This window comes from Cheilinus undulatus, linkage group 16 (assembly GCF_018320785.1).
Source record: "Cheilinus undulatus linkage group 16, ASM1832078v1, whole genome shotgun sequence".
In the NCBI taxonomy this organism is placed as follows: Eukaryota; Metazoa; Chordata; class Actinopteri; order Labriformes; family Labridae; genus Cheilinus; species Cheilinus undulatus.
The window spans coordinates 39,332,188-39,344,596 of NC_054880.1; the positions used below are offsets into that span (position 1 = coordinate 39,332,188).

The 12,409-nt window shown below is 39.3% G+C and overlaps 1 protein-coding gene across 1 annotated transcript; it reads left to right on the forward strand.

The window, feature by feature from the left end:
• Positions 1-976: 976 nt before the first annotated feature.
• On the forward strand, positions 977-11,579 carry nfe2l3 (nuclear factor, erythroid 2-like 3). The gene is made up of 5 exons (XM_041810027.1): positions 977-1,849; positions 5,576-5,656; positions 6,071-6,169; positions 8,834-9,278; positions 9,365-11,579. Exons 1-5 carry the CDS (start codon positions 1,334-1,336, stop codon positions 10,132-10,134), a joined length of 1,911 nt encoding a protein of 636 aa, XP_041665961.1. The 5' UTR covers positions 977-1,333; the 3' UTR covers positions 10,135-11,579.
• The last annotated feature ends 830 nt before the right edge of the window (positions 11,580-12,409 follow it).

Sequence of the window (12,409 nt, forward strand, 5' to 3'; positions counted from 1 at the left end):
CACCATTTTCAGGACATGGAAAATGTGCATCTTCTCTTGGAATAATGTAAAGAAGTAAAGGTATGTGTGTTTTGAAAGCTTTAGCTCTGATTAAATATTGTAGTGCAGATTATGTGGACTGCATGTTGAACTTAAAAAAAGAGTATTTAACACCAAATAGTTAGTTTGTGGTAGAAATCTGTGCACTGTTTTATTCAAGGTCTTTACTGTAGCTTTAAAAAAGAGTAGGTGAGTAGGTGAACTGAGTCTGACATTCATTTCCTGTTTTACTGTTGCATATGGGGTTTACTTTTAGAAAACTGTCTTCTATTCATGGCCTATTTAATATTTGTCTAGTCCAACACAACTGTTGTGTTATTTTATCTGCTTTCATCTTTTTTATATTGCATGGGCTTTTATTGGAAAAAAAGCACTTGGTGATTTTGGTCAGAAAAGTTCTACCTAGACAGAGTTCTTTGTTTGTAACTATTATAATCCACTGTTGTATTACAGAAGCCTGGACAGGATGCCACCGTTTGACTACCTTGCATGAGGAGGGGGTTGGTAACGCTACAGTTGAACAAGTTCAAACTGTAATTCATCCACTTACCAGTAGGCCAGACATGGCACAAATGCAGGTCAGTGGAGCAAACGTCCCGGAACTAAAGGCTGGCCATAATCCTGAGGGAGTCCTTTAAAATAGTAAAATGGATGTAATTGATGTAATGTTGAATGTTTAAACGGTGGATTACAGAGTATTTGTTGTACATCAACTGGTTCTGAAGTGATATCAGTTCGAATACTCCTTTTACCTTTAAAATGAATGTCAGTTGTAAATGGGGTGGGACTGGTGATGATAACAACAGCCCATTGCTGTCATTGGTCAGAAGAAGAAGTGACACCGTCGTTGTCCAATCACATTCTGTTGCGGTTAACGCTGTGGTCCAATCCGGACAAGCTATGCAAATCTTGAAACGAAGTTTCCCCAGTAGCAGCACTCTCCAGTGACAGCACTTAGCTCTTCAGATGTTTCATTTTCTGTTAAATTAACCACGTCTGGAACAGTTTGGAGGCAGGCGTCACCGACGAAAAATAATCGCGCTTTAAAGGAATGAAGAGCAACATTTGTGCTATGTTTGCGCCACGAGGCTTCCGTTAATCGGTAATTAAAGCTGATAGCTAACTGCTAACAGCTAGCATAGCTGTCTAACGATTTCGCCGGTACAGGCGGACCTCTTTGTCTGACAGGGGAAGGCGTGCTCTTTTGTTAGGCTTTTCCCTTTGTCCGGTCGGGAAAGAGGAACTGTTGGGTCAGGTTTTCAAAATTAACAGCAACTCTGTAAGTATTTAGAAAATGCAAATCGCCAAAAAATACCTCACAGAAGGTTTGATTCAGCTAACAATCTTACTCAGTTTGATTGGAGTTCGTGTTGATATCGACAGCTACTTAAGCGGCTATTACTCGCCCCTGATAGAGATTAACTTAGGTCCTAGCTCAGCTTACACCCAGACCCCCTTTCATAGCTTAAGAGACAATCTTGACGGATACAGTGTTCACCCAAAATGTCCTGAATTGGACTACTTCTTTGCAAGTCGCCGGCTGCTAGACGAGGTAAGGAACCTCGGCTCCCAGCGGTTCCCCACACAGCTGAACGCATGGCTGGTGCACCAAGTGTCTGCCACTGACAAGGCTGACTGCGGCCCTTCAACCAGCAACGACACTGACACCAGCTCGGGCTTAGAAAGCTCCGGGGACGAGGCCAGGCGTGACAGTGAACACCTGCCAGACAGAGGCCAAGATGTTTGCCAAACAACCACAGAACTTGGACAGGGGCCTTGTAACGCTGGAGCCTGCGGGGTCCTCAAAGAGGCAAGTGGAAGATGTTACATAAACTTAAACAGACTTTGCTGCTCACTTATGAGCGAATAAGATTGACTGGGAAGCTTGAGTACCACAGAAAATGTAAGTTAACGAGCCAGGCTTTTACTTCCTCAATGTTTAACAGAACGGCTAATGCTATCACTAGCTAACTAGCAGCACCAGCCCATGTTATACAATGATGGGTGTCAATCCTGCCACTGACTTCTCACACAGTAATGTTCCTGCTGAACCAGGAAACAAGGCGACATGATATGATATGATAACCTGTTGGTAAAACATGCTATTCCCTTTACTTTCACTTTGAATCACATTACATGTGTGGGGTCACACTTCTCCATTTCCATTCACAGATAAACTTCCTGCCCAGTTTGATCAGAGCACTGACATTCAGAATGGTTACTGCTATGTTCAACAACACCTAAACAGGATTCTTAAATATATAACTTAGCACACAGCCAGGTGATTGGAACATCTTGTTTTATGTACAGCATTTGCATTCAACCGTCTACTGCACCTGTCACCCTTTAGTCTGGAGCTTGTCACATTAAGCCCCCTCTGAATAGTCAGCACAGTAGTATTAACTTCACAAGTAAGACCCTTATGAGAGCAGTGTGACCATGCAGCTGGTAGAGTATTTGACAGCAGTTCCACTGACTAGAAAACTGCTATTTTAACACATTCCCTGTTTTGAATGTCACCATTAAGTTTGACACAATACAAGAATTTCAAAATGATACCAGTAAAACTGAAACTATTAATACCATGACAGCAAGAATAGAAATCTTAGACACCTGATATTGGGAACTCTCATGTCTCCAGTTATGAAAAATTGCCAGAAATCTCATTAATACTGAATTGTGCAAATACATTGGTAATATGTTGGTACCACAATGTTAACAATGTAACCATTAGTTTAGACTAAGTAGGGATGCATATAAGAGCTTTCAAAGTTAAATATCGGTATCAGCAAATATGAACATTTCTTACTTTATAAAGATAAGATGAAGCATTAAGTTTGAAGCAGAACCAACAGACCTACCTCAAGCAAAGGGTTTTTTCCTTATCCATCCTCATTCCCTAAACCTAAAAGTGTCGGACTGATGTTTTTGTTCTATTTATACAGTGGTTTCATTTTTTGCTGCAGAGAAGAATGTATTTTTGTGTTATTTTAAGCACTTTGGCAGGGTTGTCTTGGGAAACCACCCTGCAAACCTGTTGTTTAATTAGAATTTATTGTTATTTAAAGTGCTAGCTGTCTGTCAGCAGGTTGTTACAGGGCTATTTGTAGTATATCAGCAAAAAAAGGTTCAGATATGTTGGTATATTAGATATACACCTTTTTCGTAGCCCGTATGATACTGTACATGAATTGCAGATGTGACTTCTGGTGATATGCTTCTGTCAGATGAGCAGTGTCCATGGTAATTAGATGATATTCCTGATCATTAAAATGATTCAGAGATTTGAAATAAAAAATTGAACATCATCTGTTACACCACAAACATGATGGGATTATTTCTCTGCTTTCTGCTTACAAGGAATGAGAGGGCAGTACAAAGAAATTACCTCAGAGAATGTAGGTACGCTTATTTAGCTAACTCTACAGGCTCCATATTAGTATTTATATTGTAATGAATTAGTCCTGCAGGATTAGGTAATACTGGACAATATTTGGTCTAAGATATAATATATAAATGGTTGCCCGAGTCAATTCTGGCTGAATATTGATAGTTATGAAGTGTTAATTTCTCAACTCGAAACATACAAATATTAAGTAGCATGAAAAAAACCCAAAGTTTTTACAGTACTCCTTCAAAATAATGTTTTCCAAAAAAATTAAAAGGTTTTCTTTCCTTAAATAGAGGTACAGTGAAATATTGGCACTTTTGTAAACCAGACATTAAACAGTGTTATGTAATACAAAAATAATTGCAGCTCTTATGTAATCATCCAGCCTGTCATCACAACTACAATTAGATTAATTGTGCTGCAATATAAAAACAACTTTAACGGCTTCCTTTGAAGCAGATGTCCTGCCAGAACCTTAACTTTTCTCTCTCTTGTTTGTGGATGTTCTGAAATTATTATTTCATTAACTAGTCCTTTAATACGTGATTTTGTCAACATTTATCAATATTATTTTATATCCATGTTTCTTAAGTAAAGCCTCCTCTTCACATTTTACATTGTCTAGTTAGTACAACCACAAAGAGAGCAACAAGTACCAGAACCTGGGCATTTCAGAAAATGTAACTTATGCTAACATTTAGCTGGATGATTTTGATTTTTTTCTTTATTTAAAAAAGCCGTAAATTGAGGGTAAATTCTGTTCAAAACAACTGCTGTTGGTGCTTATCCACTATGGTTATTTTGTCTTTTTTTCTTTGTCCCTGTGTCACTGGAGGTTTAATTATAGGCGTCACAGAGGAATAATTACTGCTTCATAATTGTAGGTACAGAACAGCCCCCAGGAATAATGTGAGAGGCAACAATTCAGTATTGTGCAATCCTAATTTAAAAAGTATGTAGGTGTTATCTGCAGTTTTAATGGATTGATTAGTCCCCACAGCACCTTTCTTATAAAATATATTTTTTCTAAAGCTTTGCTAATTTCAGTGTTATAATGGAGAAACTATTGTTTAAAACACATGGCATGAAAGAGTAGTGAAGTATCTAAAATTCTGACAACCTTAACTGCCATCAGTGTCCTGTTACTACCCTTATGTTCTTAAACACTGCAGTCACACAGACCTTTTTAATCAATCCGTTCAGTGATCCAGTTTTACTTGCTCAGGGTAGAAACAGCTGCCCGGTGTATGTTATGTCCTGAGGGTAGTTGATGTCACCGTTTTGTGTAACTATACCCCCTTTCTTCACACTCAGCTGCCAGCTGTGGGCCTTAGAGTGGGGCTTAGATCCACACCCTGTTTGCTTACACAAAAGCGGTGGTCCATTCTTGAACACAGCCGCCTCCCTGTGTTCCTGCTCACAGAGATAATGTGATGTTGACACATAGTTTATTCCAAAGCCTTACTTTTGCAAAATATATGTGGGACTACAGCTGCGACATCAGAGTAAAAATCAATACCTCCATTATTTTCAAAAGCCATTTAAAGCTGAAGAAATATGTCAGGACATTTTGACGTGCACAGACAGAGCTTTGTCAGAACTTGGCTTGTTTAGAGTATGTTTGCCAAATTTTGCCTCTGGCAATAACGAAAAAAACAGTTCAACACTTATTTCTTTGAAAACCGGAATCCATCCTCTTATATCACAGAAACATGTCTTCGACAGACAGCTGGTGACCCAAATGCGGTACATGATGTCCCAGGCGTGTCTCACAACATGTAACAGAGTAAGATCTATGAGTTATTAGCCCCACTGAACTTAAGCTCTTAAGCCCAAGTTTCATAAACAAATATACATTCTAAACATGTTGCAGAAGCCCTTGGCCACAGTTTGCAGAGTGATGAAAGAAGTCAGAATTAAATCAGATCTGTTCAGCTGATCTCTGATCCCCCCTGAGTCACAACAACTGCTCATTAACAAACCTTTCTCCGTCAGAAGAAAAGAGTAATCCTTCAGTAAGATTATCTGCAAAGGCTGGATTCAGGTCACCAAACCTGAGATGTACTAGTCTTTTAAGGTCATTGGATGTCACTTTACTAACTGACTTTTTCCTTTTTCTCCATCTGTTCCTCTTTGCACTATTAGGAGAGTGATGCTAAAGTTAAAGAGGAGGAAGAACCTGTCCCTCTCACTCAGCTGGCTCACAGCTCCACGTTGGAACACGAGGTATGATTCTAGTTTGACCCAGTTTCCTTAACTTGTGAAAATGTTACACTCTGAATCAAAGCTTGGATACTTCCTGTTTTCTGAAAAGAATTTACACTGGATTTCTTATGAGACGCACTGCAGCGAAAGTGTTGAAAATTACACAACTACTATTTTTAACGTCGAAGTCACGCTCTGACATGACTTGATTACACATTTTGCGCCACTCTCATGACAGTGGAATTTAAGTATCAATGAATAAGATTGTGCTAATTCAGTCTTGTGTGTCTCAGATGGGAAGGGCTAGTGTTACAGCTCCTATTTCTAACTGTAAACTCTGAGATATACACATTTGATTGACATTGAGCTAAACTTGCACTACAGAAAACGTACGTCTATGCTGACTCTCTCTCTCTCTCTCTGTACCAAATTTAGAGTTTGCTTGATGGCATCAACGCTCTGAACCACCCTTCTGCCATTGATATTGACCAGCATTGGAGCAATTTGCTCTCTCTGTCTGTTACAGACCTTGATGTAAGTTTTCCCTCATGTTCACTACACACTGTATGTCTTGCTGTTTTGCCTTGCATTTGTGTATGTGTCCATCTGTGTCATTAGAGCTCTTTAAATAAATTTACCTATCCATGTTACTGGAGGATACCTGTAGAACGTACACATCATAGCTCAGGTGATGTGTAACTCCTTGATTTGTGGGATTAAAACTACAAACTTGAAGATGCTCAGGGAGGCTACTTTAATGTGAATTCCAAGATCAGACGTAGTTTTTTATGACCAATAATTAATTGTAAGATCAGAACAGCCCAGACTGATGGTTGGAAATCAGACGGCACCATGTGCACTTTGTTTTTAGATTTTCCTTAAAGCAAGGACGTAACACTCCTCATGTTATCAGTTATTTAGTGACTATGTTAACTGGTGACTTTCAGCTGACTGCATAATGGAGCTCAACAGTGTGGTTCTGGAAGTAAAATTCCCCATAATTTTCTCCATAGTGGATTTGATTATTGACCATATTGTTAGACATATCCAAGGCAGATTTACCACAAGCTACCAGAGTGTGAGACAATGGTATGGGTTTTTTCCAGATAACGTCACACAGCAGCAGAGAACAACCCTTTTGGTGGCAGGAATTGATTTCTGCGTGGAGAAATGCTACCAAAACGGTGTTTGTTGCTGTTTACGATTATGCCAAGCATTTCAAGTGTGAAAGTATAAACATTCTTAATTAATGAGCTACTTTTGTGTCCCAAAAGTAGCGGCATTTACAGCCAAAAATGAGAAGTTAAATTTTCGGCAGAGAAACGACAGTGGGCAGAAATTTTAAAAAAATACCATCTACTTAAGCCTGGAAGAGCAGTTTCACACAAGACTGATGTGTGGTCCATCTCTGGCTTGGTTCAGTACAGTTTTGCCACAGTTTAGCACATCAAACTCTGATCTTGCCCATGCTGAAGTTTGTCCTGCCAACTTCCAGCCTTGCTCATGGTGATGTGAAATCTATCTCCTTTAAGAGATCATTGGCTCAGCTCAGTAGAGCTGGTTGTGTACCAGTTTGGCTTTAAATAACGACAAAGGGTGGAGGAAAGGAAACTGGCAATGAAGCAGCAGCTAGCTACCATGGCTAAGATAAAATACAAATTTTCTGATGATAATTGCAGCGTAGAAATCCATTTAGAGTGAACACAAGAGTTCATAAGATACCAACCTGTTTTTGAGAAAAATATAGTTTATTTGCAATCCCAGCCAAACATACTACAATACACACAATCCTAGAGTGTCACAGCAACATCTCTGGCTTACCTTGCGTTTGTATGTTTTATATCCTTGTCAAAAACTATCCTTGACAAGAAGTAAAATGAATTGTGGGATGCATAGTTCCTTCATCCTTATAAAGAAATGTACACAGTCTTGTGCCTTTGACATTTTCTCTGTTTTCTAATGCCATTTTTGTGCCAAATCAAATGTTTTATCATTGTGAGTAAGTAGGCAGCTGGTTAGCTTGGTTCATGCAGTCAAAGTGTTAAAAGGATTTGAAGAATGGGAAATTTCTATTCAGGAACAAGAGCCACCAAAAAAGTTGGTTGTCACTGTTGAGCTCTGTATTGGCTGATGAGAACAGTACTCAGGAATGTCTTGGTTTAGCTTTTCCATCATTAAGTCAAAATATACTCGCTAGCTATGTATTTGATGAAAAACACATGCAGCCACAGACACTCAGCTAAAAGCCAACTGTTTACATGGTCACTTGTTGAACTGAAACACCAATCTTATTTTCATAATTTCACAGGTTTAAACACAGACTTTTGAAACAGTTTATTTTTTCCAGTAGGTTTGAAAGATGTGGTTTTTTGTGTATGCCACATCGTGCCTGTTTTGGGTTAATTTTTGAGGACAGGCAGAGCTGATATGTCAAACCAATGCAGGGGACGCATGGCAGCCATCATGTGTCCATGTAGTTAACAGCAAGTATATCTCCAGCCTGAGGATTAATATTAAGGCATGTCAGTTTTCAAGAAGTAATTTATATGATGTGATCTGTATGAGCAGTTTCATAAGCTTATATTACAGTAGACTTCATAAAAAGCACAAAGAGCAAAACAGCAGGCCAGCAAGATAATAAAGTCATGTGCTGCTCTCTTAGTAAAATTCAGTTGGTTGAATTAGCTCTGGCAGTTTGATACAAAGCTTTATTAGAAAGAAAAGCATCAGACAGACACTGGAATGTGTTCTGTTCTGTGTTTTTGCCGGTTTAATCACTGGGGCTTTCTTTTTGGTTAGAGATGGACCCTTGCAGATGTTTTTCTTTCAAAATGCAGTTTCACTTGTATTTTCAATTGTGATTCAAATCTTTGTCTTTAGGCACAATCCTTTAGTGCAGTGATACTCATTGCATGACACATGTGCCTTTCTTAATTCTTCCCCCATAATATCGTTTAAAAAGTGAAATTTTAACATCAGAGATTAAGTAATTATTGGACACCCCCCCCCCCCCCCCCAAGGTTTGGATTGTGGCACTTGCAAAGGTATTTTTTTCAACAATTTGGCTCTTTGGTCGATTAGTGTTGAGTAACACTGCTTGAGTGTATTATGACAATGTCTTTAAGTGTCCTTCAATGTTCTGTTGTGTTTTCAATAATGCAAAGACTCATTTTAACTTTAAATGTATGCCACTTGTAGGACTTCCTTGTGTCCGGGCGTCTGTCAGACATTGACTCAGACATCACCAGTGCCATCAGCCAGGATGTCAGCTTGCATGATGCCATGCTAACCAATGCTGCACCTGAGAGATCTGAGCCCAGGCCATCCTCCCAACAACCAAGAACCCTCTTCAGACTGGAATCTACGGGCTCTTCGCACTCAGATGTGTCACCAGGAATGGCTCTGGGCCTGGCTGCTCTCCCCTTCGCTTCAGTATGTGATTTAACTGGAACCGGAGCACTGAGTGGCTGTTTGGATGAGGCGGTGTTTGATCAGATCAATCAGCTTGGTTTGGAAGGCCTGGACACCATGGACAGCCAACTAATGGACTGTTTTGAGGGTATAGACCCACAGGTGCTTGAAGACTTGGACTCAGACTCTGGTCTCTCATTGGAGAGCAGCTCTGGAGGTCCAGTCTCCCCAGGTTAGTTTATATCTCTACTAATACTTATATTATCAATGTTTTTAGTTGCAAAACTAATAAAAAAATTGGACTCCTTTCTCATGCAGGTTCATCTGAGATGTCCTCATCCTCCAGCTCTTATTGTGAGGATGAGTGTGGAGCTACAGGCTACAGCAGCGAGGTGGAGTCAGTACCCCCCAAATCCATCTCAGACTACAGCGCCACATGGTCTCCTGTTGATCCAAGTGAGAGTGTGTGGCATGACCACAGCTACTCCTCTCCTGCTCTCTTCAACCCACCATCAGTGCCACTTCCCCGAAAAGGGATCAAAGAGGAGCCTCTCAGTGACGACGAGGTGTCATTTTCAGATGAGCGAGAGCTGAGTCGTGATGAGCTTCGTGCCCGTGCCATGTGCATCCCCTTCTCAGTCCTGCAGATTGTGAACATGCCCGTTGAGGAGTTCCTGGAAGTCCTCGATGGCCACGGCTTCTCCCCTGAACAGGTGACCCTGCTGCGGGACATCCGCAGACGGGGGAAGAACAAGCTAGCAGCGCAGAACTGCAGGAAACGTAAATTAGACGCCATCACAGGGCTCCAAGAGGAGGTGGAGAGGCTGCAAGCCCAAAGAAACCGTCTTCTGAGGGAGAAACAGCTTACAGCCAAGACAATGGGTGCTGTGGGCCAGCAGATAAAGCAGCTGACCAGAGACGTCCTGGCCCGGCTGAGGGATGAATCAGGACAGCCCCTGAACCCGGACAGATACACCCTGCAGTGCGGGGCTAACGGGAGGGTTGTAGTTCAGCCTGTGAGGCGGCCCGCTGTCTCCTCATCTACTAGCAACAAAACAGACAAGAGAAAGAAGGAGAAGAAGCAATGATGCGGTATTTCTTGCTTGGACTTGGCTTTTTTTCTTGAATATTTCTGAACTTATTTGCCTGACTCTGGTTTTGGGATCTCCTCTTCTGTAAAAGTGGGTGTTGATTCACCGCTGTTGGGAGCCTAAATCTGCAAAAGCTGCAAAAAGAAAAAAAAAATCTGAACATTCAAGAAAATCTATGTAAATAAAACTCCTCATGAGAAAAACGTAGCTCACACACTGGACATTCTTTGCTCAATGAAGATGCACAAGTCATCTGGGGGCAGTTTAAGGGAAGAGTTAAGCTGCAGGCGATGCTACCAGTCTCTCTTTGTGCCTCTTAACATGAAAGTAATGAGTCCTACCTTTACAGACAAGCATAGACAACCAAACATGTCTACAGACAACATGGCCACCATTGTGACAGTTACTGGATAGAGATCTTGGTGGAGGCTTCTATTTGTTCGTTTCCATGTAATCTTGTCCCTCAGTGTGTACCAGCTTAGCATAAGGAGGGGGTTAAACTTGTATTTATTGAAGTTTCTGAGGTTTCTGAAATGCCTATATGCATTATGGGACCATTAAGGGCAGTATCTTTTTCACAAGGGTAATTTTATGTCAGAGTGGTATAAATATTGGGACATTATCTAACTGAAGTTTACAGATTTTTTTTCTGATATTTGAGGGCATGTGCTGTTTGGTAGGAATATGACCTGAAATGTTAAAAAAAGAAAAGATTTTGTTGATTTCCTTATGTCTTGATGACATAAAATATACCAATGATTAAACTGACAAGGCCTTAATTTGCATTGGAGAGGTGTTTTGGATATGTGTGTTTACATAAACAACGGATGCACATTATCTTCACATAAAAAGAGGCTACAATTTTAAGTTTTGAATTTATTGTGGATAACTTGTTTTAAGCAGTTTTGCTTAACCTTTTCATTTCAGTTATTTGAGATTTGTTGCATTACACTCTACCTCACACTTTGGTTTATGTTTTAAATTTAGGCAAAGGTAAAATTTTTGAGGCAAACTAAAGCGCACTCATTTATAATACACTTTTTATTATTTAGATGTCCAAAAACATGAAGAATTGGATTTATGAAAAATACAATCACCACTTTTATTAAAAAAATGATAATGCTTTCTACATAACTGAGATTCTTTGAGAATTGAATAAATATGTCATCTTATGCACACTGCATTATACAGGAAAATGTATGAGCTAAGTGAATCGTGGTGCATAACAGTGAAGAGTGTGACTCATTTTATTTTGTTTTTTGTAAGTCCCTCACAAATTTATATTTAATTTCCTGGTTTGACCGAGTTTACTTACTGTTTTTTTGTTGCTTGGGGGCAAATGTTTTTGATCGCATGGTGATTGTTGAATGATGATAGAATGATTTTGCTTAAAGTTTTGAATGCTCTTGCAAATGTTTTTTTCTGATTTAAAATAAGTAAAACAAAAAGTGTCTCATTTTTGTGCCACTGTTTCCCATAGCTGGAGCAACTTGAAAGATGAAGGGGTACTGTGTAGCTAAACACTACATTGTAATGATATATTTGAATTTCAAGCCTCTCTAATGCTTTATGTGGAAGAGGATTCTGGGAACAAAGTTGGAATTCTGAGAAAAATTCAGACTCTTCTCAGAGTTAAAAAAAAAAAAATTGAAACTTTTTTTCAGAGTAAGAATTCTGACTTTAAACTCTTGATTTAACTTTAGTACCAGAATTCACAGAATTCTGACTTCTTTTCTCAGAATATTACTGTAATTCACAGGAGACTGACTTAATCTCAGAGCCTTATATCTCTGACTTTCTCTCAGAATTCTGACTTTAATTTGAATTTAGACTTTTTCCCAAAATTTTGACTTCTGTTTTGTAATTCTAACATTACTAAGAATTCCAACTTTGTGTTCAGAATTCTGAGGTTTTTTTCTCTTTGGAATTTGACTTTTTTCAGACTTCCTACCTTTCACCCAAAATTCAGACTTTGATCTCTGAATTCTGACTTTAATTCACAGAAGTTTTACTTAATCTCAGGCTATTAGTGTCTGAATTCTGACCTTTTATCTCAGAATTCTGAATTTCATCTCATATAACTTTGATTTTAGAATTCTGGCTTAAAATTCTGATGTCAGAATTCTGCCTTTAATCTCTTGAGTTTGACTTTAAGGTGCAGTGTGTAATATTTAGCCTAGTAGCATTTAGTAAAACAAACAAACTTGATTAAATGAAACATGATGTCTATAGGTTGGTCTATCCTAATTATTGTTTATCCACCTGAGAAAAA